General features: G+C 43.8%; 1 protein-coding gene across 4 annotated transcripts; it reads right to left on the bottom strand.

Moving 5' to 3' along the window:
• Positions 1-6,601: 6,601 nt before the first annotated feature.
• On the bottom strand, positions 6,602-23,254 carry aff3 (AF4/FMR2 family, member 3). Of its 4 annotated transcripts, none has more exons than XM_080479153.1 (19): positions 23,167-23,254; positions 21,301-21,345; positions 17,661-17,735; positions 17,106-17,139; positions 16,951-17,008; positions 16,068-16,119; positions 15,671-15,705; positions 15,327-15,522; positions 10,910-12,874; positions 10,666-10,790; positions 10,349-10,514; positions 10,167-10,270; positions 9,945-10,008; positions 8,693-8,829; positions 8,518-8,589; positions 8,307-8,400; positions 8,152-8,201; positions 7,465-7,670; positions 6,602-7,360 (listed from the first exon to the last, which is right to left on the bottom strand). In XM_080479153.1, exons 1-19 carry the CDS (start codon positions 23,236-23,238, stop codon positions 7,239-7,241), a joined length of 3,672 nt encoding a protein of 1,223 aa, XP_080335279.1. In that variant the 5' UTR covers positions 23,239-23,254; the 3' UTR covers positions 6,602-7,238. The 4 variants fall into 4 exon arrangements, with proteins under 4 accessions (XP_080335279.1, XP_080335277.1, XP_080335278.1 ...); XM_080479151.1 differs by having other exon boundaries at positions 6,603-7,360; positions 10,089-10,270; XM_080479152.1 differs by lacking the exon at positions 23,167-23,254 and adding an exon at positions 21,594-21,647 and having other exon boundaries at positions 6,603-7,360; positions 10,089-10,270.
• Between the last annotated feature and the right edge of the window lie 1,817 nt (positions 23,255-25,071).

Genomic DNA, 25,071 nt, shown 5'->3' on the forward strand with positions numbered 1-25,071 from the left:
CCATTTCAGCCGCCTTTCCCCCCCTTTGCTTTCTCCTCTCGTCTAGCACCGAGCGTCAGTTCGCGGAAAGACACGAACCACACATCCGGGCGCACACTTTCAAAATAAAACCAAGTTGTGGAAACGTGATCTGTTGAATTGGAAACATTACATAACTCGATGAGTCATTCACCTAATTCTAGGTCATCATACAATACTTTGATTATTTGATTCTCCTAAAATGAATTACAGATTTATATTTAAAATGTAGTGTTTTTATTCAACCCAGAGGCATTTCTAGACCATCTGAAGCCCCAGGCAGGACACACCTTTCAGTACAAACTGCATTAATAATAACTGCAAGGAAGCAACCATATTTATTCAGCACTTTAAATTACCAAAGTGCTTTACAACAGAATAAATAAGATGTAAAAATGCTCAGTGCACAATTCATACATTATAAGATAAATCAAAGATACAGAGATACAAATAAAACAACAGTTAAAATATATAAATGGATAAAACAAGAGTAGTTTAAAATACATGAAAAGATGAGTTGAACCATGTAGAGTCAAATGTCAGCAGCTCACGAAGGCCAAAGAGACCAGGTGGCTATAATAATGTGTTTTGTGAACAGTCAGGGAAGAGGCTTGTCTGGTAGACAGTTTGGGACAATGACTGCAACGGTTCTGTCCCCTCTGAGCTTGTTCTTAGTTTAATAAGCCCTAAATTGTCCATAGGTGTAATTGTGAGTGTGTGTGGTTGTCTGTCTCTGTGTGTGTGTCCTGTAATGGACTGATGGGAACCTGTCCAGGGTGTATCCTGCTCTCGCCCAATAGTAAACTGGGATTGGCTCCAGCGCCCCGCGACCCTGAACAGGATTAAGCGATATACCTCTCTGAGATACTTCATCTCCATGCTCCTGCTTGTGGCCTCCGGTGAGCTGGAGGTCAACGGGAGTTACCGAGGTCCAAACGGAAGCTCAGCGAGGAACGAACTACCACTGCTGGACGGACGGACGGACGGACGGACAGACAGACTTTTGGATTTTTTTTTTTTTTATCAGTGCCTTTCAGGACACCCAAGCGCACAATGAACATGTTAGAATACAGTGATATTTCAGTTGTGTGGTTTTTACTTTACTTGCGTCTCGATTGTTGGGTTCACATGTCCATTAGTGACGCACATTAAAAGTACAGAGTTAAATGAGAAAATGTATGATTGTGTTTTCTTGGTGCATTTTTCTACCACTTTGGTACTTGCATGAGATAGGACGGGGATTCCCTTCAAGTTATTATTATATTTTATGAGCGATTTATTTTTAAACTCACACCAAGCCGTACGTCCGGGTCTTCTCTTGTTTGTGTTTGTGAGCTTGATCTTTCTCATTCCCGGCTTCTTCTCTTCAGCCCCAAGTTGTGTATCTAATACTGCCACTATGCGGACAGCTGAGTACATGTCACCTCAGTGGACTGTAACAGTTCTTGGAAGCTGTGTACAGTTTTTACATGTTCACCTTATTTAGTCTGAGACACGTGAGAGAAGCTGTTTGATTGTCTTGGTTTTTTTCCCTCTCATGCTGACACGGGTTATATTTAATCTGGAGGATTTGAGCGCATCGTGTGTGTGTGTGTGTGTGTGTGTGTGTGTGTGTGTGTGTGTGTGTGTGTGTGTGTGTGTGTGTGTGTGTGTGTGTGTGTGTGTGTGTGTGTGTGTGTGTGTACTGTCTGGCTCCTGGCTCGGTTGTCCTCGGATGGCCCGGTTCCGTCGCGCACCGGCCGTGACGCAGAGGCACGTGCATCACGAATGAGCCAGCCGCGTCACGGTGTGGACCTGAACGTGGTGGTCCGAAATAATAATAACAATATAGCCCATAATAGACACGTGGAACAAACCCAGCATCAGACATTTGCAGGACAGGTATACATGTATTTCTCAGAGTTTGATTTGATTTGCTCACATGATCTATTAATATTCTCAGATTATAGCAGAAGACGATTCATGTGGAATAAAAAGAACACTGTTTCAAAACACTTACCAAATAAAAGTAGGCCAGCGTATAAAAATACCAATAAACATCTTGTCTGTTTGCACCAGACCGCGTAATAGCACCGAGGCCAGAATGCTATTGACCCAAGGCTCGTCGTGTCCCGAAGAGTCCCCCATTGGTTGATCTCTGTTGCTATGGTACCAGACTGTGGATGCTGATGCTTCATGCGCGACATCTGTGTTGGTGCAGCAGGAAGCGGCTGCAATGATGGAGAGTCGTAGAGACAGTGATGTGTGAGTGCGTCAGAGAGAGAGAGAGGGGGGGGGGGGTGGAGGGGAGAGGGAGAGAGAGAGAGAGAGAGAGAGAGAGAGAGAGAGAGAGAGAGAGAGAGAGAGGGGGGGGGTGGAGGGGAGAGAGAGAGAGAGAGAGAGAGAGAGAGAGAGAGTGTGAGCGGGAGGGAGAGAGGGGGAGAGGGAGAGAGAGAGGGAGAGAGAGAGGGAGAGAGAGCCGGTGGAGGGAGAGAGAGAGGGGGGAGAGGGAGAGAGAGAGGGAGAGAGGGCCGGTGGAGGGAGAGAGAGAGGGAGAGAGGGGGAGAGGAGAGAGAGAGAGGGAGAGAGGGCCGGTGGAGGGAGAGAGAGAGGGGGAGAGGGAGAGAGAGAGGGAGAGAGGGAGAGAGAGAGGGAGAGAGGGCCGGTGGAGGGAGAGAGAGAGGGAGAGAGGGGGAGAGGGAGAGAGAGAGGGAGAGAGGGGGAGAGGGAGAGAGAGAGGGAGAGAGGGCCGGTGGAGGGAGAGAGAGAGAGGGGGGAGAGAGAGAGCGAGAGCGAGAGAGATAGGGGGTGGGAGAGAGAGGGGGGGTGGAGTGAGAGAGGGAGAGAGGGAGGAAGGAGAGAGAGAGAAAGTGAGGGGGAGGGAGAGAGAGGGGGGAGAGGAAGAGAGAGAGGGAGAGAGAGAGAGAGAGCGAGAGAGAGAGAGAGAGAGAGAGGGAGGGAGAGAGATAGACAGGGAGAGAGAGAGAGAGAGAGAGAGAGAGAGGGAGAGAGAGATCTACTGAACTTCACAGACTAATGAGCCTCACACAGTAACTCATGCGGCTGCCTCTGTGTGTGTGTGTGTGTGTGTGTGTGTGTGTGTGTGTGTGTGTGTGTGTGTGTGTGTCCTTGTATTACTCATACTTTTGTTCACAGACATTGCTCTTTGGAGTATATATATATATAAAAAAAGAAGCCAGGCTTGTCATTAGTAAGTCTGGTCCTTACATTTCAGAGAGCAGGCTTTGTCAGAGAGGTAATGATTGGGGTTGGGATAAGTCCCCGGGAAATCCATGTTAGTTGATGTGTTGTGCTTCCAGATTAAGGGACTATACAGTACATCTGTCGTGCATAACGTTGAGAAACGACACATGAAAGCAACCTGCCAATAAAATGACACCCAATATCCAGAATATCAATCATCCAACCCGCGGCTCTGGACAATGTAATGACACCAGAACTGGGGATTCAGTACACGACTAACAAACAGGAGGAGCTCAGAAGAGACCATATCTATTCTCACAATCCAAAAGCAGGTCAGGTGGGGACAGGGTCAAAACACAGACCAGCAGACAGGCACAGCACAAGTCCATGGGGGGGGGGGGGGGGGGGGGCGAGGGGGGGGACTAGAAACTGCTGATTGCTCTAAATGGAGACAAAGAGGAGGGTATGAAGGCAGATTCATAAGACACAGGAAATGAAGGGAGAGAACGTGAACGTGACAAGAGCTCCACACACATGTCACATGAACAGAGACGTCGCTCACAACATGAAAGACAAGAGACATGAAACGAGAGAGAGAGAGAGAGAGAGAGAGAGAGAGAGAGAGAGAGAGAGAGAGAGAGAGAGAGAGAGAGAGAGAGAGAGAGAGAGAGAGAGAGAGAGGGTACAATGACCATAACAGAGGGAGCAGAAACATAATGGAGCACCGGGGGGGGGGGGGGGGGGGGGGGGGGCATGTAAGTAGAAACACAGGGAAAGCAACTCATGACGGCTTTAGGAAACTGAACCTAAAACAAGAGCCGAGGCAGATGTGAATTCCAGGGCTGTGCTGTTCAGTGTTCAGTGTTCAGTGTTCAGTGTTCAGTGTTCAGTGTTTAGTGTTTAGTGTTTAGTGTTTAGTGTTTAGTGTTTAGTGTTTAGTGTTTAGTGTTTAGTGTTTAGTGTTTAGTGTTTAGTGTTTAGTGTTTAGTGTTTAGTGTTTAGTGTTCAGTGTTCAGTGTTCAGTGTTCAGTGTTTAGTGTTTAGTGTTTAGTGTTTAGTGTTCAGTGTTCAGTGTTCAGTGTTCAGTGTTCAGTGTTTAGTGTTTAGTGTTCAGTGTTCAGTGTTTAGTGTTAGTGTTCAGTGTGTAGTGTTCAGTGTTTAGTCTTTAGTGTTCAGTGTTTAGTGTTTAGTGTTCAGTGTTCAGTGTTTAGTGTTAGTGTTTAGTGTTTAGTGTTAGTGTTCAATGTTTAGTGTTTAGTGTTCAGTGTTTAGTCTTTAGTGTTCGTGTTCAGTGTTTAGTGTTTAGTGTTCAGTGTGTAGTGTTCAGTGTTTAGTGTTAGTGTTTAGTGTTAGTGTTCAGTGTGTAGTGTTCAGTGTTTAGTGTTAGTGTTTAGTGTTCAGTGTGTAGTGTTCAGTGTTTAGTCTTTAGTGTTAGTGTTCAGTGTTTAGTGTTCAGTGTTTAGTGTCAGTGTTCAGTGTGTAGTGTTCAGTGTTTAGTCTTTAGTGTTAGTGTTCAGTGTTTAGTGTTCAGTGTTAGTGTTTAGTGTTCAGTGTTAGTGTTCAGTGTGTAGTGTGTAGTGTTCAGTGTTTAGTCTTTAGTGTTAGTGTTCAGTGTTTAGTGTTCAGTGTTTAGTGTTAGTGTTCAATGTTTAGTGTTTAGTGTTCAGTGTTTAGTCTTTAGTGTTAGTGTTCAGTGTTTAGTGTTCAGTGTTTAGTGTTTAGTGTTCAGTGTTTAGTATTTAGTGTTCAGTGTGTAGTGTTCAGTGTGTAGTGTTCAGTGTTTAGTCTTTAGTGTTAGTGTTCAGTGTGTAGTGTTCAGTGTTCAGTGTTTAGTGTTAGTGTTTAGTGTTCAGTGTTTAGTCTTTAGTGTTAGTGTTCAGTGTGTAGTGTTCAGTGTTTAGTCTTTAGTGTTTAGTGTTAGTGTTCAGTGTGTAGTGTTCAGTGTTTAGTCCTTAGTGTTAGTGTTCAGTGTTTAGTGTTCAGTGTTAGTGTTCAGTGTGTAGTGTTCAGTGTTTAGTCTTTAGTGTTAGTGTTCAGTGTTTAGTGTTCAGTGTTAGTGTTTAGTGTTAGTGTTCAGTGTGTAGTGTTCAGTGTTTAGTCTTTAGTCTTTAGTGTTAGTGTTCAGTGTTTAGTGTTCAGTGTTAGTGTTTAGTGTTCAGTGTTTAGTGTTCAGTGTGTAGTGTTCAGTGTTTAGTCTTTAGTGTTAGTGTTTAGTGTTCAGTGTTAGTGTTCAGTGTTTAGTGTTCAGTGTGTAGTGTTAGTGTTCAGTGTTTAGTGTTCAGTGTGTAGTGTTTAGTGTTCAGTGTTAGTGTTCAGTGTGTAGTGTTCAGTGTTTAGTCTTTAGTGTTAGTGTTCAGTGTTTAGTGTTAGTGTTCAGTGTTTAGTCTTTAGTGTTAGTGTTTAGTGTTAGTGTTCAGTGTTTAGTCTTTAGTGTTAGTGTTTAGTGTTAGTGTTCAGTGTTTAGTGTTAGTGTTCAGTGTTTAGTGTTCAGTGTGTAGTGTTTAGTGTTCAGTGTGTAGTGTTTAGTGTTCAGTGTGTAGTGTTCAGTGTTTAGTCTTTAGTGTTAGTGTTCAGTGTTTAGTGTTAGTGTTCAGTGTTTAGTGTTCAATGTTTAGTGTTCAGTGTTTAGTCTTTAGTGTTAGTGTTCAGTGTTTAGTGTTTAGTGTTTAGTGTTCAGTGTTTAGTATTTAGTGTTAGTGTTCAGTGTGTAGTGTTCAGTGTTTAGTCTTTAGTGTTAGTGTTCAGTGTGTAGTGTTCAGCGTTCAGTGTTTAGTCTTTAGTGTTAGTGTTCAGTGTTTAGTCTTTAGTGTTAGTGTTCAGTGTTTAGTGTTCAGTGTTTAGTGTTAGTGTTCAGTGTTTAGTCTTTAGTGTTAGTGTTCAGTGTTAGTGTTTAGTGTTAGTGTTCAGTGTTTAGTGTTCAGTGTTCAGTGTTAGTGTTCAGTGCTCCAGCCTCACAGGAAGAGGATCGCAGGTTTGAGTGCAGTTGGGGGCCTCTCTATGTTGAGTCTGCATGTTCTCCCTTAACCTTTCTTCAAGACACTCTACAAGAATAAAGAACAAAAGCATGTAACTGAAGTGGATTATTGATTCTAAAACGCCCCACAGCCACAGGTAAAAACAATGGAAATAAATTGAGATGCTCAGGAGAGTCACTTTGGGTTGTAGTTGTTTGGCACAGGAGAGACGAGGCATTGAATCGCGGGACTGGATGAAGACTTGCTCTATTCAACCAGCTGCTCTGCTACGACTCCAATATCATGATATTTATCTTCAGAATCTCTTGTCCTGTCATTTGTAATTCCAATCATTGTGAAACATACTGAAGAGAAATCTCCGACTCGATGTTTCGTTCGGTCACACAACGTCACTTTCATAACTCAAACAAAAGAGATGTACTTTTTAAAAAGGGACCTTGAATATTGGCGGCCAGCCAACATTTTATTCACTTACATGTTTTGCTTTTTGCAGATATTCCATCAGGTATTGCACAGTAAAAACACAGAATTGAAAATATTTGATACTTCAAAGACATTACAGGCGTCAATAGCAAACCATGTGTGTTCCAGTTTGAGAAAAGTGATACGAATCTCTGGCATGTTAAGGCGTCTTCACCTATTTTTGGCCCCAGAATTGATGACACTTTTATTCCAGAGTATGAAGACGGTCATTGTAAGTTCTTGGAGATTGAAACTATATTTTGGCAAATGATTCCAGACTTCCAGTCATCCACAGTTCACACAAATCTTCTGCTTAATCCAACCCGCGAGGAAAGAAAACGTACTGTACGTGTAGGCAATTCAGTGAGGTTGCTCCTTCAGAAGGCTGCGCACACCGTATGAAACCTTATGCATTCCAGCAGACGAAGAGGAGGAGGAGGAGCAAGGCCCTCTGGGATTTCATCCAGCCTGGTCTCCCACCCTTGCACGGGGGTATCAATGCGGTCCTGAGAGCTGCATAGCGATCCACAGTTCTGTCTTGTCCACATTAAACGAGGCCTTCGAGATCCAGTGGACTTGCCACAGTAAATCCATTCCACGTTAGTTGAGTTTGGCACTGATACGTATCCACTGGAGAGCCTGTCTGGTGTACTGGACAGCGTGTGCAATGCTACTGTGGAGAGTCAATGGCCCAGACAAAGTATTCAAGTAGTTGAAGAACTCTGGAAAAAAAAAGAAGATCAACAGCACTCTTAAATCTTACAAATACAGGAATTGTGAAATTGCTGTGTTTTCATTTCAAAAGCATCTTCTTCACCACGAGTACCTTTATTCTCCTTTGCAAGATTGTCTGCCACCTCCCAGTACTCATAGCTGTACAAGACACTGTTGGTAATGTTCAAGTGATTTGCTGCCATCTGGTGGATGCGTTGGGGAATGCTTATGAGGGAGGCAGAGCTGCTGGCCCCGTGTGAACCCCGGCTGAGGTGCTTGGCACTCGGTGAGTGTGAGGATGGGGGTCCTCCGGTGACCCTGGGTGTGGTTGCAGAAAACAAAGGATCAGACAGGTTTTGTTTGCTGACATGACATTAAATATATAGTCAACAGAGAATCTACTTCAACATTACTTAATAACTTAACTGTCTAGTGAAAACACTAGAATCACTATGTGGAAAGACAAGTTTTAAGTTTGACCTAAATTGTCATTCTTATTATAAATCAGTATTTTAAGATGTTTCAATAGACTGTTTTTGCTTTGCGCTGATCTTGTATTTCTTTCTTTTCATGTTATCACTGATAATGGTGATTCAAATTGTATTCCTTCAATAGAGCGACAGGGTATGCACGCCAGCAGCAAAGTCACCAAAAACACATGAAAGTCACACGTTTTCATTTGATTCCTGACATGGACAGCCATGTGCTGGACTCCAACATATTACTGGCAAGGTGAACCTAATGAAGGGTCCGGGTGTGTATATATTATGATCATTTTATAATGGTGTCATCCACCTACTTTCCAGAGTCACTCCAGCAGGGTGGTGTTGTAGGCACTTTTTGAGAACTCTGTAATACCAGCAAAACAAACTCTATTAGTGATCCACACATACATTCTTGCAGGATATCAGTCAATAGGGTAAATTTCCTGTTTAAATTTGCTTTTCGATTCACCTTAAAGTAGTCCAGCAGCACTTTGGAGTACTTCAATGCATGGTCCTTCTTTAAGCGGAACATCTGCCAGTAAAGGAGGGCAAGGCAGCGGAAACTGTGGACACAAAAGCACAAGCCATTGAAACTCAGACAGACCACAAATCTTCCTCAAAATGCAGGTCCTTCAGAGCGATGATAGATGTGGTATAAACACAGGAGATGACACACGTACCACAGAACCGCCAGCTGTTTGTCTTCCTGTCTCGCCCCAGGGCCAGAGTGGCTCTTCAGCCTCATCGCGTACCTTAAAACACAAAACCATTACCAGTGGAGCTGCAGTTCCTGTTCGCATGTCATGTCCAAATTCAAATGATTGCAGCCGCTTTTGTGCCAGCGAATAGCTTTACCGAATGAGCTCCACTGTCTCCGAGTACATAGTGTACGGAGACTTTGCTTCAAGTGGGCCCTCCTCCATTGCTTTCCCGCACTCCATGAAGGATAGAGCGGCGTCAACGTAGTTCACAGCCTTCCCCAGTTTATCCACCTCCAGAAAGAAATGACATGAGACGGGTTTTAAGATTACTTTGGGCTCAGTTGTACACAGTCAGAAAAAAACACACGATGACAGATCACATTAAATGCAAGAGAAACTCTATCATGAAGTTTCTTTGTATGCCTTTGACCGAGGTGACGCTCGTGATTGTTTGTGGACAGAGGTTTTTCCAATTATATACACACTATGTAAATTATGAACTCAGAAGTTGTTTAATTTTAAAGTTACACCCCTGGATAGTTTTTGTTTTATGTTAAATAAAGCTATTTACAGATCTCTGTCGCTCTTGTTTTAATTCCAGTCCACTTTATATGTTAGAAATTCTTATATGGCACAGATAAAACGTTTTGTTTTGTCTGACTAACAAACTATATAAATATGTGATGTTTCTTTTACAGACACCACAACACATTGTGAAAATATTTTCCAGATTATTTTGTGTAAATTACATTAGAACCCAATGAAAATAATGTTGTCATTTCACTGCTGGTAGGCTCATCCATCTATCTATCCATCCATCCATCCATCCATCCATCCACCCATCCATCCATCCATCCATCCATCCATCCACCCATCCACCCACCCATCCATCCACCCATCCACCCATCCATCCATCCATCCATCCATCCATCCATCCATCCACCCATCCACCCATCCATCCATCCATCCACCCATCCATCCACCCATCCACTCATCCATCCACCCATCCATCCATCCATCCATCCATCCATCCATCCATCCATCCATCCATCCATCCACCCATCCATCCATCCATCCATCCATCCATCCATCCATCCATCCATCCATCCATCCATCCACCCATCCATCCATCCATCCATCCATCCACCCATCCATCCATCCATCCATCCATCCATCCATCCATCCATCCATCCATCCACCCATCCATCCACCCATCCATCCACCCATCCATCCATCCATCCACCCATCCATCCATCCATCCACCCATCCATCCATCCATCCATCCATCCAGACATGGGTTTGCTGTGTCTGTGTGTCCTGGCCTCCTGTCATCATGCTCAGGATTTTCCAAAAGTGATTTGGGTAACATCTCTGTCGACAAGTTCACTCACAAGTGAGAGACTCACCATCGCATCAGCTCGGTGTTTCATCCTTTTAGCTTCATGTAAGTAGTACTCGGCATGGTGAGAACTGCAGAGATCAACACAAAAACACGTAAGCAGTAGGAACGACTATGTGGTGTGCGTTTTACCGTTAGGAAGTCACAATACTTTTGTGTTTGCTGTGTCTTTATGGGGCACGTTGGGACTGTGGGCACTACTTTGTGTGGCTCAAGCAGGTTTGCGTACGTTTTGTGGTTTGGCACAGACGCCCTGAGTCCTGCAGGCGTCCAGGACTCAGATGGCGGATGAAGCTGCTTCGACACCTTTACAGAGTCCACCTCAGTTTTGGGCTGTATGATCAAAAACAGGTGAAATAAACCCAAAGGTTTGCCATTTCTAACGTTAAGAAAAGACGCTTTTTGTCTTACCCTTATAGCAGAGTCCCTAGTTTTGTCCCTATTCTTGTGAGTGTGAGGCGGCGCTGCAGCCTTCGTTTTGGAGGTAGGCTTGGTTGCCTCGCCACTCTGCGGCGGGGGCGACAGGGGAGACAGGGGAGACAACGGCCTCTTGTTGTCCAAGTACTCCTCCAGGTACCTGCAATCATACGCCGCCACACACTGCAGTCATGTAAATGTCACACATTATGAGACACATCGGTACAAGATTTGCGCAGTGCCGCTGGTGTGTGTGTGTGTGTGTGTGTGTGTGTGTGTGTGTGTGTGTGTGTGTGTGTGTGTGCAGCTACCCGTTATGCATGGTCTCAGTCACTAAGTTCTCAGCTGGGTCAGTGGAAGACTCTGTGTGGCCGGGCAGGTCATTGGCATAAGGAAGGCTTTTCTTGCTTTCTCTGTGTGACACGCCATTCTCCAGCTGATCAAAGACACACGGCCGTGCTTTCAGGAACAATCCAGTACACAAAATTTTGGTCCAATAACACAAAAAAAAAAAAAAAACTTAAAAAAAAAAAAAAAAAACTACATCTTGACTACCTTGCGTTTCCTTTTGTTGTCTTTCGTTGGCGTCTCAGGAGGATACAGGTGTTTCATAGTCTCTTTCTGCTTGTCTTTGTTTGATGAAGAAGAGGAGGAAGAGGAGGTTGCTTTAGCAGGAGAAATGGTGGTGCTGTCCGGGACCCTCTTTAGAAGGCAAAGGTCAATATGCACCACTAGATTTCTCAGCCCCCGCTGGGAGTAGAGCCCAGGCTTGTCTCCTCGCCCAAATGGGACAAGCGTGTAGAGTTTTTGCTGCCCCTTACTAGGATGTGCAGAGTTGGCTCCTCTCTGGTGCAACACCTTCAGCCTGCTGGCGTCAGGTCTGCTAGGGTTTTGGTGTCCTTTCCTAATGAGTCTCTTCTGAGAGGTGGAGTCTGCTCTGACTTTGGTGATCTGGGCCTGGTGTTCAGATTCTGAGTCTGAACTGGAGGGCGAGGAAGCAGACGATGAGGACAGTCTCAAAGGAGAGGGGGAACAAGAAGGGGGTGATGAACCGGGCTGTGACCCTCTCTCTCCCTCACTCCTCCCTCCCTTTTTCGTCCTGTCCTGATGGTGAGTGTTGTCCTGAAGGCGGCGGCGCTGTGTGTTGGCGGATCCTCTCTGTTGGGCCTGAGCTGTTTGCCATTCGTGCCTATGGTGCTGCTCCCTCTTCCTTCTGCTGTCTTCTCTTGCACTCTCTTCTCTGATTCTTTGTTGGTCTATTGCTCCCTCCTCCTCCTCCCCTTCTTCCTCCTCCTCCTCTTCTTCAGTTGAGCTTTGGATCCAGGGACGTCTCCGCAGTTGCTCCTCCGCCAGCCTTCTGTCTTCCTTTCTGTCCTGTTTCCCTTGATGTTTTTCTCTGTGCCGGTCCTCCTTCCTCTCGTGTTTTCTCTGCTCTGACTGGATCAAATGATCCCTTCTGCGATCCACCTCTTGTTCCTTACTTTGGGATTTCTTCTGCACTGATTTTGTGTGATTAACATGTACAGAAGTTTGCGCTGTGGCCTCCCAGGAGTTGGACCGATGTTTTAAAGCAGTAGCAGAATTGCTGGAAGCTTTAGAGGTAGATTGGGAATGAGAACCATAACCAGTGGAGCTTTCACGATTAGGGGGATCTAAGTGTTTTGCCCTTGTGGTGCTGTGTTGTGAGCTGGGTTGAAAAGAAGGCCGGGGCTTATGGTTAGATCTGCTGCTGTCGATGTGCTCAACATGTAATGTGTTTTTAGCTTTGGGAGCCTCGGCAAGGTGTTTAGAGCTCTGATGAATGTCAAACCTGGATCTGGATTTGTGGCTTTGGTTCTGATTAGAAAGAAAAGCTGCAGAAGCCTTGGAATTGCTTTGAGTTTGGTCCAGATCCTGAGCGGGTCGAGCTTTGGATCTATGTAGATGATTTAGCTGAGGATGAGGATTAGTTGTAGGCTTGCTCTTTGCGGCAGCGTTAGGCACTGGGGCAATCCATGGCCTATTTTTTGTCCTGTGGGGATTTGTTGTTACACCAGTTTGGTTGTGAATCTCAACCTCGGGATAGTGATCAATCCCTGATGGAGGATGTAGACTCGGACTTGGACTTCTCGGAGGATGTCTGGGTGAAGGGCTTGGGCTCCGGCTCGCTCTCGGACTCCCACATGGACTGGGGCACAAACTCGGAACCGGACTGGGGATTGGGCTGCGTCGTGGACTTGGGCTAGGACTTGGACAAGTGCTGGGGAATGGGCTGGGGCTGGGGCAGAAGCTGTAACCGGGACTTGGCAGGGAACTGTTTTGGCTGTAATTGAACTGTGGGCTCGGAATTGGGCTTTGGCTGGGGCTGTACTCCTGGCTGCTGTCCCACGACCGGGCTGGTGAGGGGGCTGGCTGGTTGTGAGGATCGAGCACGCGTCCCGGGTCCCTTTGAGTGTGATGGTGATCACTGCTGGCAGATTTTTTCTGGGACTTCTTTAACCATTTATCCAACTGCCACTGGGTAGCAGAGGGATGATTGGTCTTAAAAAAAAACATCACAGAGAGAGAAATGACAATTACTACATTTAAAATACAATAGCCACATTTAGAATAACTGCAGAAATTTTATACATATGCAGGCAAGCTCACGCTCACACTCACACTCACACTCACACACATTGGTGACAGGAAATATGTTAAGTGAGTTTATAGTGTATGGCATTCTTCCCTTCAATTCTTGAAATAAATTTGACTTATCTGTGTTTATATTGTAGGTGGACAAACCTATATTGTAATTATAACCATAGAAATTAATAAATTCCATCATCTTTCCGGAGCAGGTAAAATACTCCAAATGGCCAAAAAAAACTATCCTCGAAATTCACATTAAAACAGTACCATAATGTTTATCATATCAAAAAGAAATTTTATTAATCATTTAGGAGCTAGTGGATTTTTAAATCTACTGGACTACTAGGTCTTTAGATCAAATCAAATTTGAATTCAAGTTCTCCATTTTCTATACTACTTTATCCAACTGAAGCTGATCTCAGCTGACTTTGGGCCAAGGCAGCTTCCATCCTGGACGGGCCGCCAGTCCATCAAAGGACATATAGAGACAGTCACACATGTGAGCAGTGAGTACAAGGAGAATCACGCACAGGGAGAACATGCAAACTCCACATGGAAAGGCCACAATCCCAGACTTGAACTGTGGAAGTACTCACTGAGACTACTTCCCCATAGTGAGTACTCACTACGTCCCTAAACAACCACAAATCAATAAGTCAAAATGTATAATCCTATTAAGACATTTCTGTTATGCAATCTAATGTAACGCTACCTTTAACCTAGAAACTATTTGATCATTACTTGCACTAAAGCGATCCATAAAAGTAATGAAAATGTCATTATTCTTTTTTTTTGTTCACAAAAGGTTTGAAATAAACGTCTAAATTATACAAAGGCAACTTTGTGGAAACACACAGACAGTTGAAATCTTATATAGCAGAGAACTAACACTCTAAACAGCACTAGTAAATCAACATTCCTTCAGTTTTACGATCATGTACAGTAAAAGTGAGTCACGATACATTTGTAGGTAACATGTCAGTACACTTCTCTTTAAAGAGTATTTGTGTGATAATTAAGTAAAAACTTTCACTGCAAGATGGTTTAATTTGACAACAAATGTCTTGACAGAAAGCCAGTCTGTTAGAACTTTTGAGAAGAAACTATTACTTGACATATGAATCCGCTTAGAAAAAAAAAGTCTATTTACACTCTAAATGACAAAACCGTGACTCATGTTGAAAAAATGTGAAACATCCAACTGACGTTATAACCTTCTTTCACGAGCCTGCTTACTTCAGTCTCACAGTGAGAGGGATGGATTCACATCTCAGAGCCGAGAGGAGCTCAACTTTCCTCCCATTATGCCAAACGGGCTCACTTCATGTTTTCTCATGTTGCCAATCAGAAGAGCCAGAAGAACACACAAGAAGGCAGGACATTTTCACACTCATAAAAACCAAAGCAAGTACTCACGGCTCGAGGGCAAACTTCTTTCTCGAAGTGTTCCCTTTTTCTGTCGCAGCTATCCAGGAGCTAAATTAAATCTCCACTCCTCAAGTCAAACAGAACCCCCCCCACCCACCCACCCCGCACACACACACCTCCCTTCATCCCTCACCCTCTTTCCAGAGGAGACACTGCATCTCTTGTACCGTCTCTGCCCTCCCTCTTTCTGTTCTGCCCCTCCCTTTTTCTCTCACTACCTGGAACGCTGGATTTTCTGCTTCCACAACTCCAACCCCCATCTTTTCCTTGGGAGACACTCACACAGTCCACGTAAATGAAAAACACATGTTGTACACCCCCCATAAACACATGCTGCCCCCTCCTTTCCTCTCTATAGGGGCCCAATGTAGTGCATGTTCAGTAATACAGACTGCTATGGTGTACAGGGCCTTCCATTCATAAAAACGGAGCAGGTTTCCCCTTCATTGCCCATATAGCTCTCGTCTCAAGCCAACCCCCACAATGCCCCACACCTCCAAACGACCATCATACCTACCACATTCTACACCTCAACTTTAAGCGATCCCTCCAGTAACTATTAGGAACACTAACACTAAAGCACTCCACACTCTCCTGTGCAGTTCTGTTTCTTTAAAAAAGAAACTGTAGTTGTTGATGTCAACATGACCTCAAATCTAAATGGCCTGCACCTCCTCGGGGCTTTCCTCTTGAAGACACAGCCGGTTGACATGACACCAAGCCACTAATTCCCAAAGCCCCCCCCCCCCCCCTTCCAATTCTCTCTCCTCTCCAGCTCACAGGCATTCCTCATTCCTCTGTCCCTCCCCACACCTGCCGTCAACAGCTTTGAGGCCACCACTCCCTGTAGAGAATTCAACCAAAGGCACACAAACAGAGGAGCAGAACGAGAGAAAAGCAGGAGCAGAAAAGATGCAGACTCAGCGTTTGGTACCTCCTTGGTGTGGCACTGTGGCTGGGGCAGAGGGTTGGCCGGCAGCGCAGGATCTGGGTGAACTTCTGGACTCCGGCTGGGACTCCGGGAATGAAGGCTACTGCTGTCGGACTCAGCAATGGAGTCTGAGCCCGAGGAGTCGGAGCTGGAATGTCTCACCCGCCTGCCATGTGTGTGCGCTCGCTGTGCTGACAGGCTGTCAGTCAACACACACACACAAACATCAGAGAGGGGTCAGTGAAGGTACACCGGCGAGCGGGGCATTTATACACAGACAGACTTCTCAAACTAAAAAGCTTCTAAAATCCGATCCACATCTTCAAATTTGTGGGCAAGCTCGCTACCTGTGTCTGTCCCAGGAAGCTGACTCATGAATGGCCTGAAAGGACACAAAACAGGTTCTTATAATTCAGAGCAGCAGCGAAAAGAAGCCTGCCTGCTACACTTGACACATTACTACTGCAGCTGCTTGATTGTCTTCACATACCTGACATATGGGTGTGTGAGCACATCATTAAACTCCACAAAAAAAAAACAAAAAGCAAACAGGCATCCCTCAGCCGGAGCTGACGAACGCCTACTAACAGTCTCTGTTTTGCTTTCCTTTGCACTTTCGTCTTCCTTCTTAGCTTTCACACTCCCTCCCACAGTCTGCCTGCCTCCTCCAGCATCTCATCATGACCAGCTCACATCCAATTATGGCTAATATATCTACAATATGGGAAGGTGAGCACTACCTACCCTCTGTGTGTCATCTTCATCGCTGCTCAGCTTCAGGTCATCAGCAAGCATGCTGTAAACAAACAGTCGCAAGATGATGTACTTTAAAAAGAATCTGAATATATGGCTGCGGGGCTGTATGATCATACAAAGAAGTGTGCCATTGAGTTACAGTGGATGTGGACCAATTAAACGTGTGTTCTCTAAGAAAGTCGTACATACATTTAATTCACTCTAAACACAAAAGGAGGGGAAACTTAATTTAATTTCTTTTTTTGTGGTTTTTTTTTACTTGGCATCCAGCGTTCCAGTATAGAAAGACGAGACCAAAACAAAGAATTCAGCTCTTCACAATCCTGTAAATTTAAGATGACTTCTGTGGGGATCAGTCAGTTCTGTCATAATTTTAATGTTTACCCATTGAAATGTGTATTGTTTTGCACAATAGTTTGGATGATTGGTGAATATTGTTTTCTTTAGGACGTTAACCAGGAGAAGCTGCCGTGTTACATAAGAAAGTGCTGGCGGATAATGTGCGACATGCAGTTGTCCTACACGACAGAACATGTGCTTCACATTAAAAGGAGTGGAAACTGTTAACAAACAGGAGCACATCGGTCTCCGCTGACAACATTCAGGAATGCTGAGTGACCTTTGACCTGACCCGGAGCCTCAGACGCTGTTCGCTGACGGACCCTGCGTGTCTATATCAACTCATTCGTTCTGCGCCGCTCAAGCTTTTCCTCAAGGCTTTCTCCCTCCACATGCTGGAGTTCATGACGTATTTTAAAGTAGCCGCTCAGATGAACCCATCCCTGCATGTGCGTGTTGCATTTTATTGTCTGTTTGCATGCCACAGCGGCAGTTCGGGTACAGTGACCCTCTGGAGGATCATGTTTCTTACGATTTGTGAGGCGCCACATGAGGATGGCGGGTCATCCGCAGCTGAGCATCTCCCCGACCTGACAGAGGTGACAAAACCACATGTTAACAGGGAAGCTCTTTTAATTATCTCATATATCGTCCGTCACAGAAAGCCAATGAAGCAGGGACACATACTTTGTCTTTGCTGTGTTGTCGGCTGTTTTGAATCCTTAGGAAAGAGGGAGAAATATTTTAAACAATTTATAGCCTTGAAGCCATAGACATCAACACAGTCAAGCTCATGACAGAAAACATTTTTACTCCTTTCCTCTTTTAAAATCTTATATCTAAATGGTCAACAATAAAACTCAATCTGATGTAAATATAAGGATTTGGTTCTTAACTCTTGTACTTGGAGCCCCTGCACTGCCTTTGAAAAAGCTGCACAGACCGAAACTTGATAGTTTCCCCGGTCTGTTCTAGTTTCTACAAGATGGCTTTGAATATTTCTTTTTTTCCAAATATGCAAATCTATTTTTGATCACCTTGGAGCACCCAAGAGAGCCCTGGGGGAAGATTTTCAGTTTTTGTGCCAGTTCAAATGTCCAGTGAGATCAGATTAACCATTCTTTTTTTCTTCATTATAACGTAGGTAGTATACGTAGTATACGTAGGTACTTTGAAATACCTGTAGGTGGACTGTAAAATCATGCATGAAGACATAAAAAGTAACTCAATGCAGACGCACACCTTTGAGTTGTAGAGGATTCGCTGTGCCTGGTCACCTCCTAAGGCTTGCTGGGACGGCCAGGACTGAGTCATGTCCTGCGTGACAGAAACAAAGATCAAACTTACAAGGCAAGGTACTTGTAAAAATAAACTTTTCTTATGCATTTATATATTAAACCAACATGTCTCGCTCATTTGCATAGGGGAGAGTTTACCAGCAGATTCGTGAAATGAGTGTTGTTTCCCCTAAACAGGAAGCGTGCGGCTGGCTGTGACTACGTGAACTCCGTGGGCTCGTGCAGGTTGCCAGATATAAATGGCACGTGAAGCAGCTGCAGTCACTCAGTTGGTATGTTGTAAATTACAAGGTACGACTCATCAAAGCTTTTGCTGCTGATTTACTATGAAAATGGATGCATTAAGTGTGGCGTGTTTGATTTGCATTTAAACAAATCACCATCTGCGTATTGTAAGTGAGATCTGTTAGAAATTAAACCAGATAGAATAATGCATTATGCAAGGTTTGACTGCCGAGTTTCAGAGCTCTGCCACTTTGCAGTTATGCGCAATCACCGAACTGCAAAATGGGGAAGTTCATCAGCGCATTTGTTGCTTGTATGGTGACCCTGGGGAGATGAGCATGAGCGGTGTCAGCTGGCTCAAAGCGTAACAAGTAATACTGAGTTTTCAGTGCAACAGCCACAATCACCGAGCTGCTGCAAACGGCCATGAATGTCTACAGAGTGGAAAAGAGCGGGAAAAAACACTTTTCTCAATGAAATTGCTCGGAAATGTATTGTTGGACTTCAACGTGAAACAAGTGAAAAGAGGACCCACCCACTAATCATGAAGCAGGAATTGTTACACCAGTGTCTGAGTCACTGGTGTAACATCCATCCATTTCTTTTACCACAGGTCAACAGTCCATACTAGTACACACACACACACACACACACACACACACACACACACACACACACACACACACACAGCCAATTTTTAGAGTCACAATAAACCTCAAAAGCATTTTTTCTGAACTGCGGGAGGAAGCCGGAGTACCCAAAGAAGATCATCCACTTTGCAAACAGGGAGATAACATGGAATGTTAAAGGCCCAGAGTCCAGACTTCCACCGGGATAATTCTCCCTGGAAAGCAAGAGTGCTAACCACTACGCCACCTAAACTAAATACAGTCCAGTGGTGCGCATTATGGGATTGACATGGTTCTCTGACATGTTTTCATCAAAGCTGAAACACAAAGTGAGAGGTGGATTTTAGCAATATCAAAATAACCTCGTACAATAGGAAGTAAGAAGAATATGCATACCAAAAGCATGTAAACTCCAGAAAAGCTACTGGACCGAACAAGGATCCTCCTCACCGCGAGGCAGCGTTATGTTCCCCCTCCACCTTCAATCAATGTGATTGTCTTTGACTATAAATGTCTTCAAAATGATTCAGTAAAGCTGAAAGAGGCACAAGTTCTCAGGGTGATTTGAGATTATATTCATTAAAATACTAGTTGATAAACTTCATACTGCTCATCGATTTGTGATGTTTCCACATGTCACCACTAACCCTGAGGTAAACTGTTTATCTATTTGTCTGTGATAAATAACCATGATGCTACTCGAGACTGTAACAAGAATGTGTCTCACCTCAGTCCCCCCCCCCCCCCCCCTCCCCCGGCTGCATCATTCAAAATTTAAACCACCACAAAGGGAAAGCATTGCATGTACAGTAAACTGTGTTTGCTCCTGCTCTGACTATATTCTCCTGCAGTCACACACAGACCAAACAAACCTGTGGATGCTTACAAAACCTCCTGCCTCAGTTCCATAAACGGACTATTTTGTCCCTGAAATAAAACCAGTAATTTCTTTGTTTTTTGGGATTAGTGAGGTAAATCCAGCCCCATGATCATAAGCATGTTCTGATCATTATTCCTCTTTACTGGGTGAACAGTTGAACTCTTTTAGTGAAAGCTTCTTCACAATGATAAGAAGACAAATTATAGGGAATAGCGATGCATGAACACAAATCCCCCACTTCTTTTTTAAACACCTCCTGCTTAAAACACTGAAAAACTAAGTGTGTGTGTGTGTGTGTGTGTGTGTGTGTGTGTGTGTGTGTGTGTGTGTGTGTGTGTGTGTGTGTGTGTGTGTGTGTGTGTGTGGGGTTGCAGATCAGGATGCATGGTAAGCGAAGCTTCATTCAACATGTTAAGGACTGTTGCACGTGTAGATTGATATTGTTTTCACATGCGTCGTGTCTACAGTACATGAGGATGGGGAAGTTAAAATGCTCCGTGAAAGGAAAATACAGCTTGTCTTTCTCTTTTCAAAGTAAATGTACACGCCTGGAAGTGAGACGCGATCATTACACGATGTTGTGTGCCGTACACGCTGGACCAAATATGTCTTTTTGTACATTACACTTTTCACACTGATCCCCGAAACAAGATCTGTTATGTCATTTATTATGAGTTAAATGCCAAGTGGATTCGGTTGGTTATTCACTAAATGCCAAATTATTCAGAGAGTCTGCTCTCAGGGAGCTTGTTTCATTCAATCAGTGAAATACGCTCCTAAAATGGCACATTTTTATGAACCTAGCAGGCGACTCTAACTCGTCTCTGCCCTTGTTCTCTCCCCCTCCCTCTGCTCTAAGCCCTGGAGGGCAAGTGTTTCCTGTCTCTGCTCATCCTTTCACTTCATTATCTCTCCTTCCTCGGTCACCAAGGACACAGCACCAGTCCTCACCCACTTTTCCTCTTCCTTCCAACAACAACAAGGTCTCCCAGGTGGAACGTTATGTGTTGCTATCTTCCTCCCAACCTTTCCCACCCCGAGCCTCATTGTGTTTCTGCTCCTACAGCCTGCTCCCGCTCTTTGTCCCACACCGGTGGTGGGACATGGGGCAGAAATAGGAGCCTCCAAGTTTGGGGAAGAACCTCATAAAAACCAGTGACGTTAAAGTCCAACAATCAGTTAGTAAATTTTATTATTCTCTACACACTGACTGACTTATTGCAGCCTCTTCCCACAATGCTCTTAAAGCTTTTAAATTGTTTCCTCTTTCTCATTTATGGACAAAATGTACAGACATAAGATAGTTTGCATTCTTCAAAATATCATATATCTAACATTTAAACTGAGCGTGTCATGTTGAATCCTTAAGAGCTGTGTAACATCTTCATTTATCTTCAGTTACTTAATGTTAGTGATACTCTTATATGTATAAGCCCATCAGAAATAAAGTGATTATCATGCATATAAAAGCCCTTTGTGTTCGGCAGCACGTTTCCTTCTCTCTCAGCAATCAAAGGCAGTTTACTGAGTTTAAAGACAATCTCAAAATGACTGAGGCTGTGCAGAAAAATACGATCAAATGGAGCTGTGGTAAACGACTTTCCCACATGAGGCAATTAATTTAATGAGAAGAGGTTCAAAGTGAACAAAGTGTTGGTTGTTTGCTTCTAAAAATACAAAATGCCATCAGACACAAGTCATTTCTTTTTTCTTTTTTTTTTACTTGGACTGTTTTAATGGGGATTTTTTTTTTTCTAACATAAACATAGTCATGAATTCGATGCACAGGGAGAATATGACATGAAGACGGTGTAAGTCACACTGGATGAGCATCAACAGGAATTTCTTACCTCGAAAATATCTTTGGCACGGCGGCTGTGTTGGCTTCCTGTTACCTGCACAAACAGAAGGCTGGAGTTACTCCAAAATGACTCAGGAAGTTAACAGTGACAGACACTTTTAGTGACAGGGACTTTCGTAGCACTTCAGAGCCTCACAAACAGGTTGGATTAGCAACTCTACAAGCTGGTGCCAAACATGTGGCTTTGGATTCTGCACAGGAACTATATACTGAGCATCTTCAGTGACGGTGCAGTGCCAGTGGGATTCTCGTTTGGTTTTGACAATTAGTAAACACACTCACCCACAGAGCACGTTCACACTCAGTAACAACCTGGGCTTGATTCATTTCACCAGTGTCGACTCACTCTGCCTCACACACCCCAGACAAAGTCACCTTCTGCATTCAGATTCCCGCCCTTTTCACTGTCGGCTCGGTGGAGCGCTGTACTGTAAACCTCACCAGTCTGCCTCAGTCACTGTGAGAGTTCGAGGACTTTGAAGCTTGTGAATGACTCATCTTAGAAATCACAGCTGCAGAGGATCAGCCGGATGCTGATTCTGTTGCAAGCAACTTTCTGTTTCCATCCATATTAAGCAAGACCCCCCCCCCCCCCCCCCCCACACACACACAAACACACATATGCAGCCCCCCTCCTGTAGTTCCTCCCACGTATTACTCCCTGTCCTAACAGTTCTGCTCACAATTCCTACATTCACCCCATCTGTACAAAACTTGAGAACATTGTCGACATCGAGATAAGAGGAAACAAACTGTGTGAGCCGATGGTGTGGGAGTGTGTTTCATTCTGATTGTGATGTTTGTTTTGTGTGTGTGAATGTGTACATGCATGAAACCAGATGATCCTGTTGTTCTAATTACCCACAATACTGCTTTCTTTTAACTAACACTTTTATGAAAGTAGTCACCCCGTCATTACATTAGTCTGGTTCGGGTTTGTCTCACTTTATTTTCAGTTCTGTCCTACTCTTATTACACTAATAATGGTATTATATACTTCTTCTATCTTTAATGTAAACATTTCCATCAGTCTCCCCTTTAACACGTGTCATATTTCACCTATTTTTGGGGGGTGATTTTATTCTTACCTCTGTGCGCCACTTTTGTTGTGAACTCTAGTGTGTGTCTCCTCTTGCATACATGACTCACTACAGTCTGTGTCTGAGTGGCTGGAGTCGAAGCCTGCGGCCGGAAAACCGTGTGTGTGAAAACTGTCTGATTCCTACAAACCACAAGGCAGTTATGAGGCCGAAGGCACCAACATTAAAACAGTATTTTAGCTCTCCGCCTGTGCCAAGGCAAATGCCCGGCCGGCCTCTTCATGAGTTTACACTCACGGGCCCATTAGTGTGAGTATTATCATGTGCAGTGTGTTTCTCACATCCATGCCCACAAGCATCACTGGCTACAATGCTGGTGCAACACCCAGATGAATGAAACCTCCTGGGGCTAAGGCAAACCACAAGGCCATCATAACACCTGCAACAAGCAGCATGCAGCCAAGCAGACAACCAACCACCTGTTACATTCTTTAACTATCTACAATTACTGAAGTTATGCTCAATTTGGGGTTTTTGGGTTGTTGTTTTTTTACCCTTTCCCCCCATTGTGACTACTATCAAATAATGTGACGACATCTGATTTGTTAATTTAATATTGACACATAATTAACACAACTGCACGCCTGTGCTGCCATTACAATCCCAATTAATTAATTTGATTGGCGTTTAAATAGATTTAAATTCTAGCAGAAGTTGGTGTGATTCCCAAAGCACGGACTATAAACATGCACAGCTCTGATACAAAGCTGAATAACATCATCCAAAGCCAGAGTAGAAACTGTGGACATTCCCACCTGAGAATATGCGCATCGGAGCAGAAAGCAGACAATGGAAAGTTTCCCTTTGCCGACCAGGACAGTAGGCATGGTTCCTGGATGGTCAGCGCTCTCCTCCGGCGTCCATACCAGTGAAGAGTCGCGTTGCCGGATGCGGTGCTCACACTGGCATCTCTCCCCGGCGGCGCTTCATGCGTGGATCCGCCGCCGCGCAGCAGCCGCACGTGTGTGTGTGTGTGTGTGTGTGTGTGTGTGTGTGTGTGTGTGTGTGTGTGTGTGTGTGTGTGTGTGTGTGTGTGTGTGTGTGTGTGCGCGCGCTCGTCTCGGAGGGAGGCGCACGGCGGCGGAGGCGGTCCGGGAGACGTCAGAGATGACACACGCGCAGCTCACGCAGAGGGCGATCACGACTCAGAGAGGAGATGTTTCATCTGAGCTGTTGTCACACTCCGATCTGAGTGTCAGAGCCGCTCGGAGATGATGACGAATCCAAAAGACGCACAATGAACTGGAGTTCAGCCCAGTGAGCAGGGCTGCGATGACCTCTTCACCTCCTTGACTCGTGGGTTTTATTTTGGGTTTTTTGATCACTTGCAGTAGAACCCTGTAAACACAACTGACCTCACATTTTAAAATGTTTGCAGTGACAGTAAAGGTTTATACTTGGCCACTGAGAACCTTTAGGACTTGTAAAATATGTGTTAACACTTCCCACTGCAGCCTTTAACATACTTAAAAAGATCAAATTTAAAACCTTAAGAACTTTTAAAAGGTTTTTCGAGGTTTAATTTACACCATGTGCATTTAAATGTCTGAAAAGTTTTATTTAGTAATAATGAAATCCCTGACAAAAAGTTTAAAACAGACCATACATCTACGTATTTCATGATATATAGTAAAAATAACAATAAAAATGTGTCTAAGTGGGATTTATGGATTTCTTTAGGAAGTGTGGAAACTTATTTCAAAGTTTGACATTAAACAACCACGATTGTTGCTGTTAATTTGTCTATTGTCATTTGGTTTATCAGTGATTAAATATAGTGGTAGTAGGAGATGCTTTTCATGAGAAAACTGGCCAAAGGCATCATTGTGTAGAACATTAAAAGCCAAAGGGTTTAGACAAACTCTAAAAATCCTACACAAGCAAAACTGATTTAAATGTGTTTCTGTCTTTTCTGTAATTGCATTAAACTCTTTTCTATTAGTTTTCAAAAAACATGGTTTACCAGAATTTTTATTGTAAACTTTCAGTTGAAAGATTTTTTATTTCAAGACTTTATCTTCAAGTCAGTATAAAGATAAAGTGTCACATGACAATGATGAATTGAAATGTTTGCTAAGTGGTGTAACATTGATAAAATCACACAAATCTGACTATTTTGTAATTTAAAGAATTCTTTCATTGGGCTTTAGCCCTCCTTAATGATTGCCCATACATTATTACTGCCTCTCCATTCAATGAGTTTAAATGTGACATACTATATTTGGTGTTTGTGATTTTAAAATATATATATGTGCAGTAGTTTGTTTTTTCATATGTTGCTGAAGTTCAAGCAAATTCCTTAAAATTTCAAATTAAATATGATTACCACAACTAGTTTTATTCAAATAGTTCCTTCAATTTCTTACTTTAGATAGAAGGTGTGTTCTGCGCAATTAGCTGATAAAGTATAACGATATATGCATATGACATCAGCAGTTTGTTCTCTATTAAAAACCCCAAACTTTATTGATGTACGTTCACCTTAAGTCATAGTTTACGGATGTGCCATTCATCAGTTTTTGTTTTGCCATTACCAGTATTGGCTTCCAGACTCTGTGTTCACTTCCTTTCTTGACTAAGTTTTATCTGTTAAATGTTCTTTTATTATTATCAGCAGACTTTGACAGTCTGTTTATTGTGTTGTGTCGTTACAGATGTTT

The sequence above is a fragment of the Lipophrys pholis genome (genome assembly GCF_963383615.2).
Source record: "Lipophrys pholis genome assembly, chromosome: 13".
NCBI lineage: Eukaryota > Metazoa > Chordata > Actinopteri > Blenniiformes > Blenniidae > Lipophrys > Lipophrys pholis.

Bases quoted from the DNA above. Each gene is read 5' to 3' on its own strand.
- aff3 (XM_080479151.1), bottom strand. From the start codon at position 23,238: ATGCCTACTGTCCTGGTCGGCAAAGGGAAACTTTCCATTGTCTGCTTT. The intron at 17,140-17,660 runs GTGTGCGTCTGC...CTCTTTCCTAAG, and splicing joins GAATCCTCTACAACTCAAAG to GATTCAAAACAGCCGACAAC. The intron at 7,671-8,151 runs GTAGGTGGATGA...AACCACACCCAG, and splicing joins TGCTGGAGTGACTCTGGAAA to GGTCACCGGAGGACCCCCAT.